This window comes from Parasteatoda tepidariorum, chromosome 6 (genome assembly GCF_043381705.1).
Source record: "Parasteatoda tepidariorum isolate YZ-2023 chromosome 6, CAS_Ptep_4.0, whole genome shotgun sequence".
In the NCBI taxonomy this organism is placed as follows: domain Eukaryota; kingdom Metazoa; phylum Arthropoda; class Arachnida; order Araneae; family Theridiidae; genus Parasteatoda; species Parasteatoda tepidariorum.
In genome coordinates, this window is record NC_092209.1 from 55698680 (window position 1) to 55717581 (window position 18902).

At 29.7% G+C, this 18902-nt stretch overlaps 2 protein-coding genes across 4 annotated transcripts; one reads left to right on the forward strand and one right to left on the reverse strand.

Annotated features, from left to right (window-relative positions):
• Positions 1-4612: 4612 nt before the first annotated feature.
• Positions 4613-18817, reverse strand: LOC107449194 (ribosomal protein L36). Of its 3 annotated transcripts, none has more exons than XM_016064660.3 (4): positions 18689-18817; positions 17526-17623; positions 9356-9490; positions 4613-4770 (listed from the first exon to the last, which is right to left on the reverse strand). In XM_016064660.3, the coding sequence occupies exons 2-4, from the start codon at positions 17616-17618 to the stop codon at positions 4669-4671; spliced, it is 330 nt and encodes a 109-aa protein (XP_015920146.1). In that variant the 5' UTR covers positions 17619-17623; positions 18689-18817; the 3' UTR covers positions 4613-4668. The 3 variants fall into 3 exon arrangements, with proteins under 3 accessions (XP_015920146.1, XP_015920147.1, XP_071037694.1); XM_016064661.3 differs by having other exon boundaries at positions 18592-18731; XM_071181593.1 differs by lacking the exon at positions 18689-18817 and adding an exon at positions 18342-18517.
• On the forward strand, positions 12112-16362 carry LOC122271436 (structural maintenance of chromosomes protein 2). The gene is made up of 3 exons (XM_043052635.2): positions 12112-12620; positions 13688-16017; positions 16102-16362. Exons 2-3 carry the CDS (start codon positions 13725-13727, stop codon positions 16320-16322), a joined length of 2514 nt encoding a protein of 837 aa, XP_042908569.1. The 5' UTR covers positions 12112-12620; positions 13688-13724; the 3' UTR covers positions 16323-16362.
• Positions 18818-18902: the final 85 nt, after the last annotated feature.

Below are 18902 nucleotides of genomic sequence, written 5' to 3' on the forward strand. Positions count from 1 at the left end.
TAACACGGTATTAGCACATAATATTTCCAACTGCTCAGAACAAAAATATTTTTTCTTCCCTCATAGAACAATACACTAACTTTGGTTATAAATTTAAAAATAGCTAAGTTTAGAAACTTGCCACACCCGAATATCGAGCAGCACCTAAGACAAATTTTTTTCAAATGCCCCCCCCCCCCTTAACAGTTGTAACCATTTCCAAGCAATTCTTTTATTTGTAATAATCTCAAGGGGCCGTTCATAAATGATGTCACGATTGAGAGAGCGGGAAAGGGTTCTTAAAACTGTGACAATTCATGTCTAGGGTGAGAGAGGAGACACCAAGAAGTAAATTTGGTTAACGTTCATTTTAAGTGAGCACATTAAACATTTTTGAAAAATTAGCTATTTTTATGTTTCTTATTTTTCAACAAAATTAATTAGTATTGAATCATAGATATCATTGAAATACATAGTTAATAAAAATAAAATTTGAAATGTGATCTATGCAAGTGTTATGATTATGAACTGCTGGTATATGTTTAATATAGTGCAACACATGTGACAAAGGGGTCAATTTTTTTTTAAAGTGACTTTATTTATAAATGGTCCCTAGGGGAAAACTAGTATTCATGGAGAAAATTGTTTCATTCCAAAAACTATCAAATAAAGAAAAAAAGATTTTGTAATAATATAGCTATCGTCGCTTTCATTAGGAAAACGTTCATTCTCTTAACTATTCATAGCATAAAGATTAAAGGAAAGGTTTGTGTTAAAGCACATTTCTTGCCAAACTTGAAGACCACACCCGGGCTATTTTTAAAAAATTATAAAAAGAATTACATGCGCTTTTTTTATGAATCTTGCAAGAATGAATATATATAAGCAATAACAGAATTAATGCAAGTCTCTGAAATCATTTCTTCAAAATAAACTCAAAATACATTTCGAAAAAAAAAATTCGCAATTCTTTTTTTGTGTGTGTGTGTTTGTTTGGCGAGCATGTTTTAATGCAGGGATGTCAAACTCGCGGCCCAGTCAATATAACGGTGAAAAGTAAAATAGAAATGCGAATTAGAAACGAAACCAGCAAATAAAATTATAATATACTTTATTTATAAACTATACGGATCATTTTAAATTGTACGCGCGAAACTTTTAAATTCTAATTGACTGAAATGGAGTCCGTTTTACACTAAGCTATCAGCAGCAAACTGCTACGCATCAGCTGTCACACCTTACCTAATAAGATGTAGTTATACATACGTTATCTTACTAGGGGTTATGATTATTGCTTATTGATTTGTGCAGCTATTCTCTGCTTGGTAAGCTAATATTCAAGACATTAAAGAGTTAATATTCATTAAAGTGGATGTACAAATATTTACAGGCAAGGTTTGAAAATACTCGAAAATTCGCATATGAAATTATTTCCATGTTTGGAAGTACTTATCAGTGCGAGCAATTATTTTCTGTGGAAATAAATCTCCTGTCCGAAACCGTATTAATAACGCTCACGTTGGGTCAATTTTGAATAAAATTTCTCCCGAAATAGGAAAGATAGTAGCAGAGAAGAGATGCCAAGTATCAGGACTCAAACAATAATTTAACTTTATACTACTATATGCTTATTACAATGTACTATTCTAAATAAAAATATTTGTTCCTATGAACATAGATTTTTTTTGCGGCCCGCCTAAAGTTAAGCATTGTTTATTTGGCCCAAGTTAGCTTTTGAGCTTGACACCACTGTTTTAATGGGTGGTGCTTTTTACACTAGGATGCACTGCCTATATTTCTGGGTTACTGCTTCCTGTGTATTTTGCGCGGGTAGAATTTCTTGTATACGTGGATTCGTTACCCGATTTATTATTTGTATTTAACAAAAAGAATCGTTATAAGAATCTTGAATTGACGACCTGTCATTTCAAAACATAAGAATCGTAATTTGAAAAAAAGAATAGTTATAAAACATTTCCTACCTTGTCAACAATATACTAACTTCGAAATTTAAACCTAAATGATTTGTAAAATGAACTTTATCTTGCTGCTGGAACAATATGCCAACACTAATCTATGATTGTAAAAAAGGTTTGCAACAACATACAAGTAAAAAGTTCGAATCAGGACTGAAAAAAGGGAATTCTTTCTGTATCCAGGGGTAATTATGAGCCCAAGTCAAAATTCCGGAAAATTTCGTGAGTTTAAAAAAAAAAGTTTAAATTGAAAAAAAAATTTTAACAAGGGTTTTTTCCTCTTTCTCAATATAGTTTACTTAAAATTTTACACATACCTATTATGACCTGGAGAAGTAATTGAAATTTACAGGTATGTCTTTCTTTCTTGAGTTTATAATTATATAATAACTATTTACTGATTACTCGAAACGCCAGAGGTTAAAATTTAACATTTAATTCAAAGTAGAATTTTTTAAATTTAATTGTATGTATAAGTTCAAACTGATGAAAACCAATTTGCTGTTAAAGATGCTACTTGTCAAATCGGCAAGCATTGCTTCGGTAGAACCAGCGACTAATATAACAGGGTGCGTAGCCAAATCTTTGAATCAAAAATAAGCACTTTTTAAAAACTTTTCAAGCACTCAAAAAATTCATATTGAATCAATGATATTATTGAAAAACAAAAACTTTTTATGAACAGTTTTAGCATTAAAAAAAAAAACTAAAAAAGAAACGGACGTAAATCAAAACAATCAGTACTTCCCCACATCACCGAGTGAATTCAACTTGACTCTGAACAAAAGTACCCTTACCCCCTACATCAAAAAAGTGTTAGTGTGAATGATTACGTAGCAAACACCCCATTTTTCGTGAAATGCAGGGGATCCGCCAGATATCACTGAAGGAAAAAAAAAATTATTCGTGATAAAAGCACTTTTTAAAAACGCCAGCTGAAAAAAGCACCTTTAAAAGCTTTTAAAAACGAAATCTCCCAAAAAGCACCTTTAAGTACTTTTTACAAACGCTACGCACCCTGTATAAGGTAGAACAAAGCTAATTTAAGACAGAAGGCCGCTATCTATGGCCAAGAATGACTTGACCACACATGCGTCACATCACGTTTCGCAGGGAGAACTCATTTATCCACCCCCAGATCGTAATTTGGACCTGATCCAGAGAAGGATCAATCCCTGGTACCCCAACTTGGAGGACTCGAACCCGACAGATTTAAACTACACTAGTCACCATTTTATAAAAGTGGGTGGCTTGAACTTACCTCTCGTACATGAGCCCAAACAGTCAGGCTAATTAGGCCCTTAATAAACAGGGTTGATACGAATTCTTATACCGTAAACTGCACAAAAAAAGGAAAGATATTTATCAAAAACCCTAAGACAAACTATTTAAATACGTTTCAAAATTTGCTTACAGAGTTGTACTTGTTTCATTTTGTCAGTAAATTGCAGCACCCTTTACATCCATTTTCGTTAGGCAACAGCGTATTTTATGCTTTGAAGGTTACTATCAAATACTGAAAATATCCACAATAATTTAATGTAAATTTAGTTAAAAAAGGATTAAAATCATATTTCTTTCTCCCAGTCAAGCTCAATCAATTACAATAGTTATTTTAAAATGTTAAATTTTTCCTTAACAAAATGTACGAACAGCTCCAGAAATAACATCAATGTCACTGCAAACTATTTTTAAAAAAAAAAAAAAAATCGTTAATAAATGAATATGTTTGATAATGTGGACAAATTTTGCAAAACATTGCAAGATTTGCTCACATTGTATTTTTTTTAAATTAATTTTATTTAGAAAACTTGCAAGCATAGGTGCAACTCTAAAAAATTTCAAGACAATTTTTCTGGAAAAAAAATAACATTTTTCTCTATTTTAATTTATTTTTGACAGAGTAAAAAAAAGAAATAACTTATATAAACCACTAAATTTTCTCTTAAGCCATTCATTTCTAAATTTTTTTTCACCATTACTTTTTGTCCTAGCTCTATAAATTTTTCTTTTTTAAAAAAATAACTAATTTAATTTTGGATAGCTTTTCAGAGCGTAGGGAAAGTGTAAACTATTAACTAAATTAGATTTATATTCAACAAGTTCAAATGATATTTTATCAAAACTTATTTATTTTCAACAGAAAATATTTCTTAAGTTTTTCAGGAAAGAAAATTTAATTTAAAAAACAATTGGAAAAGATGACATTAATTGATGGTATTTAGTGCAGAATTTTTTTTTTTTTTTCCATACTGATTTCAATCCCCAGAACTACAGAGAGCCTAAAGAAAAAGCAAAGTTTTAATTGTAAACTTGGGATTTCCCCCTTTGATATCATTAAAAGCATTTGCGCAAACGCAATTTAAAACTAGATGGTCTCAGAGGATTAAAAAATATATATATATATTGTCTTTAACAAGTTAATATAAAATATACTAAAATTAAGGAATACCACATTTCTGCATTAGCAATTTTGGATTTAAGCTGAGTGGAATTGGTAACTACAAAAAAAAAAAAAAAAAAAAAAAAAAAAAAAAAAAAAAAAAAAAAAAAAANAAAAAAAAAAAAAAAAAAATGGCATTGTACAGGACAGCAATAAGTTGCCAGACCTGCTTGCATGTAAAAAGCATGATATATGCTATTTCTGGTAAGAATTAAGTCAAAAAGAAAAAATTATATGTTTTTTTTAACTATTTATTTTAAAACTGTACATTTATTTTCCTTCCTTTTCTCTGTGAGCTGCAGCCTTTCTTTGGGCAGTCAATACATTGGACAATTCATCACGCTTCCTCTTACCTCTCAAATGGGTGCCCAACTGAAAGAAAGAAAAAATTATTTATTTAATATACATGAAAATTAACATTTTTTAACAATTCAAAATTTAAAATGCTTCATTTTAATGGGTCAAAAATTTAAACCTGTTTTCCAAAAGCAAATATAAAAACAAATTAGGTCTTCAAGTTGGAAATAAAAAGCTTAGGTCTTCCTCTTCCAGAATCCAACATTTGATAAAAAGTCTACTATAGATGCGCTGGAAATGAACATATTTTTATTTCTAACTACGGCGGACCTAAATGTCTCACTTCATATAGACCTTCTGGGGAGACCTGTCACATTTCATACATAAAATATTTTTTATTTTACTCCACATTTTTTTTCAACGTTCTTTAACATATTTTCAACTTGGGTACTAAATATATATACGCGTTTAAAATTAATTCATAACTTAAAAATTTTTGAATTAAAGAATGAAACTTTAGGCCTAATAAAGGCGATCTAATTTTTTTTTTTAATTTTTAGAGGTAAAATGAAAGACAAGACAATCCATTTTTTAAAAAATAACAATAAAACCGTAAATCATCAAAAAATCTTAATTTAGGAAAAAAGTTATGCAAATATTAAACATGCATTTAGGGACTTCTAACGATAAGTTTTCATTTTAATATATAAAGGTTTTCTCACAACGCGTAACTACAAAATTATTAATAATTGGATTGAAAATTTTATCCATAACATTTACAGAATTAACGACAATTAAGAACTTGCAAAAGTTTGAAGACATGTTAAGAATGTTACTATTGTTAAGTTCAGATTGTTCAAAGAATTATTTCCTGTTGGATAATTTTTTAAGTGGAGGGAGTGGAAAAAATTCCCTGCTTTTCTCTCTAGAAGTATTTATTATAATGTTTGTACTAATATTCGTATCAGCTCAGACAAAACTGTTTAGAATAAGGAAAGTCAAAAGCTTATCTACAGGACAGAAATGAGAGTTCTAGTAGAGGAAAAACATAAAGATGGGATGAAACAATGTTTAGCAACAACGTTATTAAAACAGTCTTAAAAAAAAAAAATCTTTTTAGAGCATGCTAACATAATTAATTTTACCTAACTCACTTTATTACAGAAATTAACTTAGCTAAAATACTTCCAGGAAACCTCCGTTATTTCGGGTTTGTCTAAAAATTTATTTCACTACTTATATTTTACCAAATTGAAAAAAAAAAGTCTGTTTCCCCTCTTTTCTACCCAAAAACCTTTAATTTGCTTCTCTGTTTAACAACCTAAGCTATACAATGCCAATGCATACCTACCAGTATTGAAGAAATAAAATAACGGATATTTTAATAGTGACATTCTTTAGGCTAGGACTAGTTTCGATACATCATGCATAATTATGTAATTCAAAGAGAAATTTAAAATTGGAAATATAAGCACTTACATTAATCGAAATCAAAAGTATGTAAACAAATTTTAATCTGAAGATTTTTTAAAACCATTATTTATAATTATTTAAACTATTAGAATACTGCAGTACTGGTAATAGCATACCTGCCAACTTTTACGCATTTGGTGTAAAATTTTATTTTTACATTTAAAGTGATAGTAAATATATGCTATTTTTTCTTTTATAAACTTAGTTTTCAAATAATTTTGATCACCACTATTTTTAAAAAACTTACACATATATATTATTATGCGTAACTTTCAATGATTTCAGCTCAAGTTTTTTCAATTACAACGTATTTCGTTGCTTAAAATTGAAATTTTAATTCCGTTTTAATACCACTGGGAAAAATCATAATTGAAGGAATTAAAAGTTGGCAGGTATGTAATAGCACTATCAGTTGAGGAAAAAGAAGTCTTTTTGCTATCAATGGATATTCTAAGGTGAAAATTTGTATTTTTTTTAAATTTCTTCAACAAAAACGGAGAAATTTGAGATTATACAGATAAACAGGAGATAATGGGTCTTTTTTTTTAAAAAAAAAAAAAAAAACAGGAGGTTTTGCAGGTATGCCAATGTAATAAATACAGGTGGATATTTTAGACATTTTTCAATTTTTCACAAAGCAGTTAGAAAAGTTTCAGAAAGCATTATTCTTGATTAACATAGCTAACTAATTTAACAGAAACAAATGTGTGCTATATAAAGACACATATATTGTATCAACAAAAATGCATGTCTTATAGCAATCAGTATTGCTTTTCTCTAGCATAAGGTGACTCACTGGCATCATAACATCACATACAAAAGCTAAAAGCATTTGTATGCAACACTGAACCAACTTAATTCTCATGCAATGTATATAACATCAAAACAATTAAAAAAGACAAGGTAACATAAATCTTTGCATAATAGTAAAAAGAGCTAAGAAATCAGGGACTATCAGACATATATTCGCAGTTTCAGGAAAAGTCATATGCCCTACAAAACTTGACAAGTATTCCGAATATAAATGTAATAAAAAACTGCATTTTAAAATATATATTAACCTAGTCAGTAATTTCTTTTTTTAAGTGTTTCTAACTGTCCTGCTGTTAGGCTAAATGATTTCTCTATTAGAGGTTTTAAAATACAAACTGTCAATTTCAAGACTGTTTAAAATTGCAATTCAGTCTAATTGTAATTTAATATTTTTAACTAAAGTGTTTTATTAATTTTGAATGAAACAAACCATCTTTTTAAAATGAACAGCCTTCTAGCATTAAATAGTTAAAAAGTTCATAGTTATCCTGATAACTATGAACCAACACCATTAAATACATAGGCATTTCAACAAATAAATTCAAGCATAGATAAGTTTTGATCAATGTGGGAAATATCCCACACGAACGACATAGGGTAAAGGAAACTAATTAAAACTTTAGATCTTAACATACATATTATATATACATGTTATCAAAATAAAGGATGAAAAGCCAAATTCAACAAAAAATAAGCACCTTTTAAGCACTCAGAAAATATTAAGCTCTTTAAATAATATATATAAATAAAATTTTATAATTATTTTCAAAGACTATATGATCATAAAAAATAACCTGTTTCTAACGAAGATCTCTTCCTCTTGGTAATATTAGCCACCATAAAAGCAATTTATATACAATTTACAACATATTCAATATGAGTGCGGCTCATACTATTTTCTAAATTAATAATCACTTTAATTCTGTAAAAAAAATTTCACTCAAAATTCTAATTTAACTTTTATTTGAAAGGCTTAACGAGTGTATTTTAAAAAAATTTAAATAAAAGTTTTTTATACAAGAATATTCAACATAACATTAACAAGATTAATATTATTGATATCGAATTTATAAAAATGCGAATGAAGCAAACTGAGAAAACTTTAATAAATTAAAATTACAAATGAAAATTGGTGAATAGCCCCTAATAAATTTTTAATAAAATTAGTTACTTGGTTCAGTATATCTTTAATGAAATGATTAAAACAAAGTTAATTAATTTGGAAACGTGAATACAATGAATATTGAAGCTTAACATTTTTGTCAGAATTATATGGTTCTTACACTCATAATACATAACAAATCTGAGATTTAGACACATTTACAGAAGTGGCAATAGTAATTGGAACCAAAATGTTTAAACTAGTATTCAACCAAACCCGTACAATATACAGGGACACTGATCGCAGTAAACTTATCTCCATCGTGGTAACTTCCTTAATATCAATCAAATATTAATAATGATTTAATATTAATAAAAATAAAATCAAATATTGAGATTCATATTAATGAAATTTTATTTTAAAATTAAACTTAGATTTTTATTCGAGTGATTTAATCATGCAGAGTTTCACTATCACACAATTTAATTAGATAAAATCGCGCACTATACCTTAAATTAAAGGCATCTTTTCTATTATTTTAAAAGCATTTTTTGGCATCACATTTTTGAACTTTTATTTTCAGCTGTTATGGTGTTTTTTTTTCAACCAAACTCAAATTTTCTCCCTGTGGGGTGAATCAATTGAGTTAAATAAAGTTTAGATATTTTTTTTTATAAAAATCTGATTCTGGGAACGAAAGAGCTGAAACTAGCTGCAGGAGTTAATGTGTGCAGTTGTTTAATTGATATTTTGTATTTGCAGTAAGTGTTTCATTTTATCTAAGTATGTGTACAAATTTTGTTTTTAAAGAAAACATCTATACAATTATATATAAATAATCATTATACACGTGAAAACACTATATGGAGACCAATATACATGAAGATAACTAATCTTACTCGAATTTTAACAAACTGTATGCTTTACCACGGTGAATACAGAAAATTTATTAAAAAATGAGCACACTACATATCTTACTCTTAATTTGAACGACCTTTTATGTGCCATTAAATATTATCAATAAAATATACATATGAATTAGGAATTCACAGCTAAACTTTAAAAACAGCTAAACTTTACTTTAAAAATTCAATTATTTAAAATTTATACCATAATTCTTAAGATGTATTCTTACAAATATTAATATTATACAATAAGTGCAAGTTCATCTAAAAGGATTAATCAGGACTTTTTAAGAACAGGTTTAAATTTTTTGGTAAAAAAAACTTGTGCCACTTCTGAGAAAACCAAATTATGAAAAAATAAATATACCCTCTTCTTCAAAAATTTAAGAGCTCTCTTATCCTTTGAAACTCTTAAAAGCTCCATAGCTCTCTTTTCATAAGGTGCAAATCCACATACTTCACGGACAATGTCTCTGATAAACCTTGTATGCTTAGTTAATTTCTAAAAAAAGATAATACAAATTAAGTGATGACAAAACATAAGTCAGCCATAATTTGAATTAGTTTCAATCATTAATATCAATAAATATTAAAATACAGTATCAAGGTGATAACAATGCAAATCTAATAATTAAAATAACCAATTTGTTCTTTGAAATAAGTGTACTAACATTTCTAGATTAATTTTTTTTAAGTCTCTACTTTTTTAACATATTTTGAACACTTAACATGCTAAATGAAGAAAAACAACTTTTTCTGCAAAAAATTTATTATATAATAAAGGCTTTTCTTTTTAATCAGTATAATTGCTTAAGAAAAAAAGTTATAACATATTAAATAAAAAATATCTTGCCATTCAATATGAATATAAAAAGCAAATTAATTAAAACCTAATTCAGGGTTCCCACTCTATGATGAGATTGAAATTCAAGGACTTTCCGGGACTTTTCAAGGACCTCAACAAAATTTTCCAGGACCTTAATCTAAGATCAATTTTAAAAATTATTCTTTTCTATTTTACTAGAAGCAACAATGCTTGTTGTGGCAATAATTAATTTCAAATATAATACCTAAATGCAGTGTTTTCACTACAGCGCGAGAACCTCGCATATTTTTTTCTTTTCTCATATTAAAAAATGATTACCGCGAGAATTTCGCGCATTCTATAAATCAATTTCAAAATTCGCAAATTTCTCGCATTTTGGAAAAAGCTTCGAATTACGCCATTTAGAATAAAATCAGTTTCCCTTTTCTTCCTGGATCTTTCATTATTTTGAACATCTGCCCCATTATCTAGCCTCCCTATTTACCAGTATTGTTCAGAAACTTTTCGAACAACAGAACACAACCACGGAACCCCTTTCAGAACACATTTCTCTACAACCACATGTTTACCGTAGGTAACGTTTCTTCATGTAAGACGTTCAAATTTTTTATGCACTTTAAGATGGAAAAATACCTTGTAAAGGCAAAATCTTCCATGATGATGCACCAAAAATATTCAATGCTTTAAAAAATAGAAGACGTTAAAAATGTATTATAATTAAAGAAATGATTATTTTTTCAAGAGTTTTTGTGTTTTTTTAGTTTTTAGAAATCTCACTTAACTTTTTGAAATCTCACCCTGTTTTTGAGAAAGGGTGAGAAATTCGCACCCATTTTTTTTTCTATGATGAAAACACTGCCTAAATGCTTTGCCTACATAGAGAGAAGAGAGTATATGTATTATGGACTAAAATTTATATTTTTTTAAAAACAACCCTACTGGTTTTACATATTAATTCACAAAATCATTTTCAGCACAATCCATGACTAATGGTAATGAGGTGTTAATGGTGAAATCCTTTAATCCTGTGTATTTCCATGTGAAGGCTGCATGAAAGACAGAGCTAAATCTTAGGTATTCCATATTCCATAACCCCCTCCTCTCCTCTATTAAACATAGTTTCTGAAATTATTCATCCATAATTTACACAACCTTCTCTAAATGTGAACAAATGTAAATGTAATGTGTCATGTAAATGTAGTGTGCGCAGCAACAATTCTTTCTGAAAATAAAAATTAGAAGGAACATATCCCATTTTCACCATGTTTAAAAGCATTATTCGTTATGTGTAATCCACAACTGCCAATGAATATGACCTGGTGGGAATATTTCTCTTTAAATTCACACTGAAGCTTCTAATAGAATTTCCAATTGACATAGGGTCCGTCCATCCATGGATAATTGAAGTATTTTAGAGAGCTTTTAACCATCATCCATGCATTTGTAAAAAGAGGACCAAATATTTTCTGCAGTTCCATGACCCATAAATTGGGAGGTAAGATACTTAGTGCAAACTTTATTATCAATTCCTTACCATAATGTTCATCTGCCTAGATTGTAGAGACTAATTTAACGTCTCAAAGAGTACAGTGTAGCAATCAACATTCTTCAGCTCATTTATAAGAATCCCTTTGAAGTATAGTGCCAATCCAAAGGAGCCCAAATAGGCTCACTTTGTGGCACTACAAAAAAATTGTCTCGCTATACAGCTATCAGCAAACATTTTGGAGAACAATTTACTAATCCCTTCACAGGAGTAACATGAATAATTACTAGTGATGCACTTCAGACTCCAGAGAATTTCAGCATCAAGCACATTCCTTTTGACCAGATAAGACAATGTTACCTCGGTCACTAAAGTTTCTGTTTCACATGGGGCACATGATGTTGAAGGAGTATTTACACCAGATGAATTAGATGTTGATGTCTTTAGAAAAAGAGAACTCAGGGCATGAGACTGCTTTTTTGTTTTACCTTTCTTTCATGTGTGATTTCAGAGCAGATTCTTCCATTTTCGCGATATCGATCTCCTTCATGCATAATCGGCACTTGGCTCTGAACTTCTTTTCGGGCATCGATAAAATCCATTCTTTATAAGCTTGATTATCCATCCATCGGGGATTAAAATAGCACTTCCCAGGCATAGCTAGCCTAAACTACATAACACAAATAAGAAGTTGTGCCTTTGCGAATACACTCTACAATAAAGTTTTGAAATGACGCAAACGCAAGGAAAGTGCGGATGGTAAAACGGCAAATTTATTGAAAACTACAAGGTGTATATGAGCATTTCTCATGAAAAGTGTCAATTTATGTCCAAAATTAAATTTCACTACTTTTTTGATAAATAAAACCCCTAAACATTTTTTTCCAAAAAATAGTCATGATTTTGCACTTAATTCATCAAAAAACATTTAATTTAATCATTTTTTACTCACAAGAAAAAAATTTTAAAGTTTCAAATATCAGATCGGTAACATGTCCCACCTAAGGATTTTAAACATGCAAACAAATCATGTGCATTTTATAATATCGTTTTGAAACACTGTTATACTAAAACGTATTTCATTTTTAACGCTCTGTTTATATTTTATTCGATTTTTATAAATATCTTCTCGTAATTGGCGAACAGACGCAAAACAGGTGCGTCCCAAGTTTCTCTGTCAGATCGGTAACACGAACATATCAAAGCTATTTTCTGACTCAAAACTTTACTTCCGGCAGAGATACCACGTGATCGGAACAAGGTACGCAAGATGGATGCCGAGATATTCGCCATTTTTCGTTACTGTTCCTGAAATGACAGGTAAGATTTTTTTAAAGTAATTTGATTACATGCGTACTTTTTCGTTGATCAGATCGGTAACGCACCCTGAGATGCGAAAATTTTATCGTTTCAAATGTTATTTTATATCATATACACAGTATTTGATTACAAAACAACAACAACGTGTTTTTACTTTTGGATGAATCAGATTGCCGATGTAAAATGAAGAATACTTTACAAATTCGTCAGATCGGTAACATTTAAAAATGCCCAATTTGTTACCGAAATGACGCCAGCGTTACCGAAATCTCAAATTTTTTTAATTTCTAAAGATATACTTTTTTATACGAATATTTTTGTTCGTAGCAATAAATTTTAATAACATTAGCTTATTAGGTTGTATTTTTTGCATATTTTATACCTTGCAAGGAAGAAAGTAATAAAAAACTGAGACAAATTGATGTTGCATTAACGGGGCCGCGAACGCCAACTGCTACACATTTGGCGTAGAAATTACGTAGTTATAGAGATTTCTACGCACTACACATCAGGAAACTAAAATTACGCTTTGTCGCAATCGTACGAATGACGAATTGTTTCCAACCCTTTTTTGACCGAACATATTCGATTTTGGGGTTTATCCTGCAGCTCCGATTTTTGATCGATTTCTTCCGATTCCCGGAAATTTAATTCAGGAATTTCCAATCCGTTTGCATCCATTTCATTGTCTAAATTATTCTCTAAAATCATGTTTTTTCTTAAACTAGACAATGCATACATACTATCGTATTTTATTATTTCGTTTCCGATCAATTTATTAAAAAAAAATTGCATTGTGCTCAGAAATTTCAAACCCATCATCTAAATTTGTCCTGCTCCCTGGCTGATTATTCCCCCTCCTCCAAACTTTTTTTTTATTTTAACAGATATTAAAATCTTTAAAACCTTTTCAATGAAAAGAAAAATCTGCCATTATTAACTGGTTTGAAGTGACATTTTGTAATTGTCAAAAAAAAAAAATTCTTAAAAATTTTTTTTAATTTAAATTTTTGATTTTTTTTTCAAAGTTAAGCAGCTGTGTGAAATACATATTTTCCTATTTACAGTGTCAAGAGAAGTTTAAACTTACTCTTTGTCGTGGAGATGTCTAAGAAAATCTCAAAAAAGAAGCTTAGTGAAAAAGAAATGGATGAAAAACGTAAAAAATGTCGTGAACGTGTTAGAAAACACAGAGCAAAAATGACAGAAGAAAAGAAAGCTGAGAAAAAAGCAAAGGATCGAGAATACAAACAAAAAATGAAAGAGGCTGGAGTTATCAAAAATATAAATGAATTATCAAATAGACAGAAGCGGATGAAGCGGAGACAGTGGAAAAAAGACTCTCGCAACTACAGAAGAAAACAAATTATGAAGAAAGAAGAAATAGTAAAAGAATCAACAACACTTGGAAGAAAAGGATCCCCAAGGGTACCAGCTGGGAGAAAAGTGGCCAAACGTACTTATATGAAAATGAGAAGAGATATTCAATCAATGAAAACTAAAATAAACAAAAAAGATAAAAAGATTGAAACTTTAAGGAAACAAGTTTATCGCCTCCAAAACAAAAAAAATGTGGACCTTTCCCCTCGTAAACAAGTGAAGAAGATTGTAGGTAGAAAGAAAGTTTCACCTGCTATTAGGAAAAATTTACTTCTAAGTTATGCTCTTATGTCAGGCCTGTCAGATAAAAAGAAAAAAACCTGTCAAAATGAGAAGGAGAGACGAATGTTCAATCATATAATTTCCCTTAAAATTATTAAGAAATATAGAATGATTGGCCATCTGAAAAATATTATATCTTACCAAGAGTTCAGAAAAGGTTTAAAAATGAAAAACGTCTACTTCAAACGATCCAACAGAAATCAAAAAGAACGACTTAAACTGCAACAATCAGTGCACAAGTTTTTGGAGGAGGATATAAATAGTTGCATGGCACCTGGTGCAAAAGACTGCATTACAAGAAACAAAGTAAAACACCAAAAGAGATACCTAAGAAACACAATGCAGAATTTGCATAAAATGTTTCTGGAAAGAAATAATACAAAGATTAGCTATTCAACTTTTTGCAGATTAAAACCCTTTTGGATACTCAAACCAAAGGTAACCAGTCGGGATACTTGTTTATGCACAAAGCATGCAAATTTTGAATTTCTTTCGATGAAACTAAATTACCACCAACTTATAAAAGAAAGACAAGCGGAAGAATTATGCACCAAAGTTTGCTGCGATGAAAAAAACAAGGACTGTATGGAGAGAAACTGTAGTAGGTGTAAAAACAAGACTCTCCCGGTAACCTTAATCGGAACTTCATTAAAGGAAGAAGATGAGACATTTTATTACCAGTGGGTTAAAAAAAGAGAGAAGATAAAAGATAAGAATGGGAAGGACAAAGTAATTACAATTACAATTAAAGATAAAATTGTCTGCACAGTTGGAGAGTTAATCAGTAAAGCAAATATTCAAATTGAACCTTTTTTGAAGCACGTGTTTATCATGAGACATCAGTTTAATGCTGTCAAAAAAATAAAAGGTTCTCTCAATGCAAATGAAGTAATCGTTTTAATTGACTTTTCTCAAAATTATGCTTGTAAATTTGGATCGGAGATTCAGACCATGCACTTTGGTTCTAATAAGCCTCAGGTTACATTACACACAGGTGTTTTGTATCACAATGATGTACAACACTGTCATTATGATCCATCCAAGCTTGAGCAGGTTATATCTTTCTGTTCAGTTTCACCCTCCCTCCGTCATGATCCAAGTGCAATTTGGGCCCACCTCCAACCTGTATTAAAGTTAATAAAGGAATATCTGCCTAGTGTGGATACTATACACTTTCAAAGTGATGGACCAACTCCACAATACAGAAACAAATGCAACTTTTTTCTTCTAACTTATTTTGCCTCAGCATTTGCTTTTAAGGAGGTCACATGGAATTTCTCGGCAGCTGGGCATGGGAAGGGTGCAGCAGATGGTGTTGGTGGATCAATTAAAAATATTGCTGATCATGTTGTAGCTTGTGGATCTGATATACCAAACTCCAGTGAACTGCTTAAGGTCTTGAGAGAAAAAGAATTGAAAGTTAAGATCTTCGAAATTACAGAGGAAGATATTAAAAAAATAGATAGCTTTGTCAACATTTTATTGGAACCAATTCCAAACACAATGAAATTACATCAAGTTACTTGGAGTCACACGAAACCTAAAGACTTATCCCTAAGATTACTCAGTTGCTTCAGCTGCATGGGAGATGAAATTTGTAAGCATTTTGCACCAAGTCCTGCCACATTTACATTTCCTGAAGAAAATGTTCTTCACCAAAAAATTGAAAAGAAATCTACAAATATAGCTGTAGGTGATTGGCTAGCTGTTATTTATGACAATTTGTGGTATCCTGGTAAGTTTCAATTGAAGTTTTAACTAAGTGAAATTATTCAAAGCTCTTTAATTAAATTAATGAATATGTAAATCTTTTGTCTAGGTTCAGTAGAAGAAATTCAAGAAGATGGTTTTGTGCTGTCATTTATGCATTGTTCTGGAGATAAATTTTATTGGCCATCACCCGAGGAAAAATTTACAGTTCCTGAAAATGAAATTATGTGTATAATATCTGATGCACCACAACCGATCTCTAGACGCCATTTCATTATTCAAAATAAAAAAAAATATGATGACATATTGATTAACATTTTAAATTCATAATGTAAAAGTCATTGATCATGAAATAAAGTAAATGTGTTTATTTTGCTTTGTTTTTACAATCATGTTTTTTTTTTATGACTCAATCTTTTTCTTCTTTTTTTTAAGAAATGTATTTTTTAAAATTCAATTTGATTTTTTAAAAAATATTTTACATATAAAAGTCATTTTATACATATAAAAAAGTTTTAATATCACTTCTAATGAATACTGATGTATCAACATCAGATCCGTAACGCAAAGCATCAGATCTGTAACAGCTTAAAAAGTGACCCCCCTAGGGAGGGGGTACATGACTTTCTTCACCTTGCCCCTGTTGTTTACTTGTATTAACATCCAATTTTAAGTTGAAATGCACCATTATCTTTCTCCTATAAATTTTTTTTTAAATGTGTAAATTAGACTATTAAATTGACACTTTCTGTGATAAATGCTCATATTGTTACGAAATTCGAGAGTATTCCAGTTTCGATAAGAAAAAAGAAGATCTAAGCATATACGACAGAAGACGAAGTGGAGTCTCACCCCGAACGCATTGATTGTCTACTGTGCTCAGCGTGCTTGGCAGACACCAAGACGCTAGGCCCGGTTAGAAACGGTGGCGTTAAAAAACACGTGAGATAGCTCGGGAACAAAACAGAAAAAAGCAGAAAGATCCGCAGGTGTTTTATAAAAAGGGCCGTCGGCAGTATTGGACAAATTCAAGGACCTAAGACGTTTTTCAAGCACTTAAATTTAGCAAAAAAAATTTATGGACTCTCAAGGACCGTGGGAACCCTGTAATTTATCTGGGGCTTTCCCTTCAATTTGAGTTTTTCGTTGCTGAAATAAATTTCAAAATAAATTTTTAATAAAAAGAATAGCTGATTTCTAAAGTAATACTGATTAAACAGAAATAGCAAAGGTACAACTTCTTCTTTATGCCATAGCATCATAATTTATTACTTATAAAATTTCGCACCCTCCCACTCCTCAGGGTATGCTTTAAAAAAATTTTATCAGTCAAAAATCTGAAAACATTCATCCTTGTTATTTCCTTTGATCTCTAATGGCAATTATTAAGTATTCCAGATGAAAATAAACCAAATACAATTATACAAATAACCTACAATGAGAATAAACAATTAAGAAATCAATTGGATTTGAGAAATAATAAGATTTACATACACCCTATTAAGCTAATGGAATAAAATTGAGCAAACTTACTCCTTTCCTTCTTGATGGTCGAGGTTTCTGAACATTCTTGGTAACTTTATGCCCTTTGTGCATGCCAACACATATTTCTTTATGGACAGCCATTTAATCTAAAAAATAATTAACAAAACAATGAATATAAATGATATAGAATAGAGTTCTATAACACAAAGTTAATGGAACATGTTCTAATATATTATCAAGTTACAATATAACTTTTTTTTTTAACTACAGAATTTTTTGGAGCAAAAAAAAAATTAATTCCCTAAACAAAGATAGAAGAAAATTGTTAACTAGGTTTTTTATACCAAATGCTCTGGCTTCATGTCTTAAAACTCATGCAAGACATGAATCGTCTTATGAATTAACAAAACATTTCAAATTCGTAAAACACTTCTTTAACTGAAAATATACTGAACTAAGTAAAAATAGCAGAGAAAAACTCTGTTCAATTAGGCGTATCTACCACTATAAATATTAAATACCGAATCATTAGTATATAAGACATGTTAACTTTATTCTATCTTGAGATACCTTTTGATAGATGAAGGTTGACATAGTCGATAATTAATTCCCTTCACATACGAATTGAACCAAAAATATTAATTTCCAATTGATAACAAATTCAGAAAGTAATATAAAAACAATATGATTTCTAAGAAAAATTAGTCTTATGAAAATAATAGTATTATTTACGGATTTAAAGATTGAACTTTAATTAAAATTAATTCGAGGCCATGAAATTAAATTACAATAATTTGAATTAAAAGATGAATGACTTGTCGAAAAAAACACTTAATGCATTTAATTTTGAAAGAAATGACATACTCAGCCATATGCATCATCGCAGCAAATATATTTTACGTTACTATTACGTCGCTTTTGTCCAGCTTTTAAAATTTACTCTATTGTATAGTTAGAATTAATAATAGAATAAGCAATCAGATTAGCTAACAAACAAGGGAAAATAATTATTTCCTTACTATTCTGTCCAAATTAAAATCAATCTTTTATATGACTTATCAATTACGAATTTCTTTCATAAACTTAAAAGAAAACAAAAAGTCGATGCACATACTTGTGTAATGTGATTAACATAAAACTCATGCACAATTTAAGATGAATAACCATAAGAAAAGTACAATTATTATTATGATTAATTAAGATGGTTTTACCTTGTTTAAATAATGTTTTTCTTCACCAATACAGTGTGTTTTGAATCCGATCGACCCGATGTTAAAATTAGATTAAGTTGAGAAGTTTCAGTTGCTGCACTTGAAAATCATTAATTTTTTTTAAAAATGCAGTTTATCAAAATGAAATATTTCCGTTTATATGCACTTATAATTTATGATCATGTTAAAATTTTTATTAATTAAGTTTAAGAAA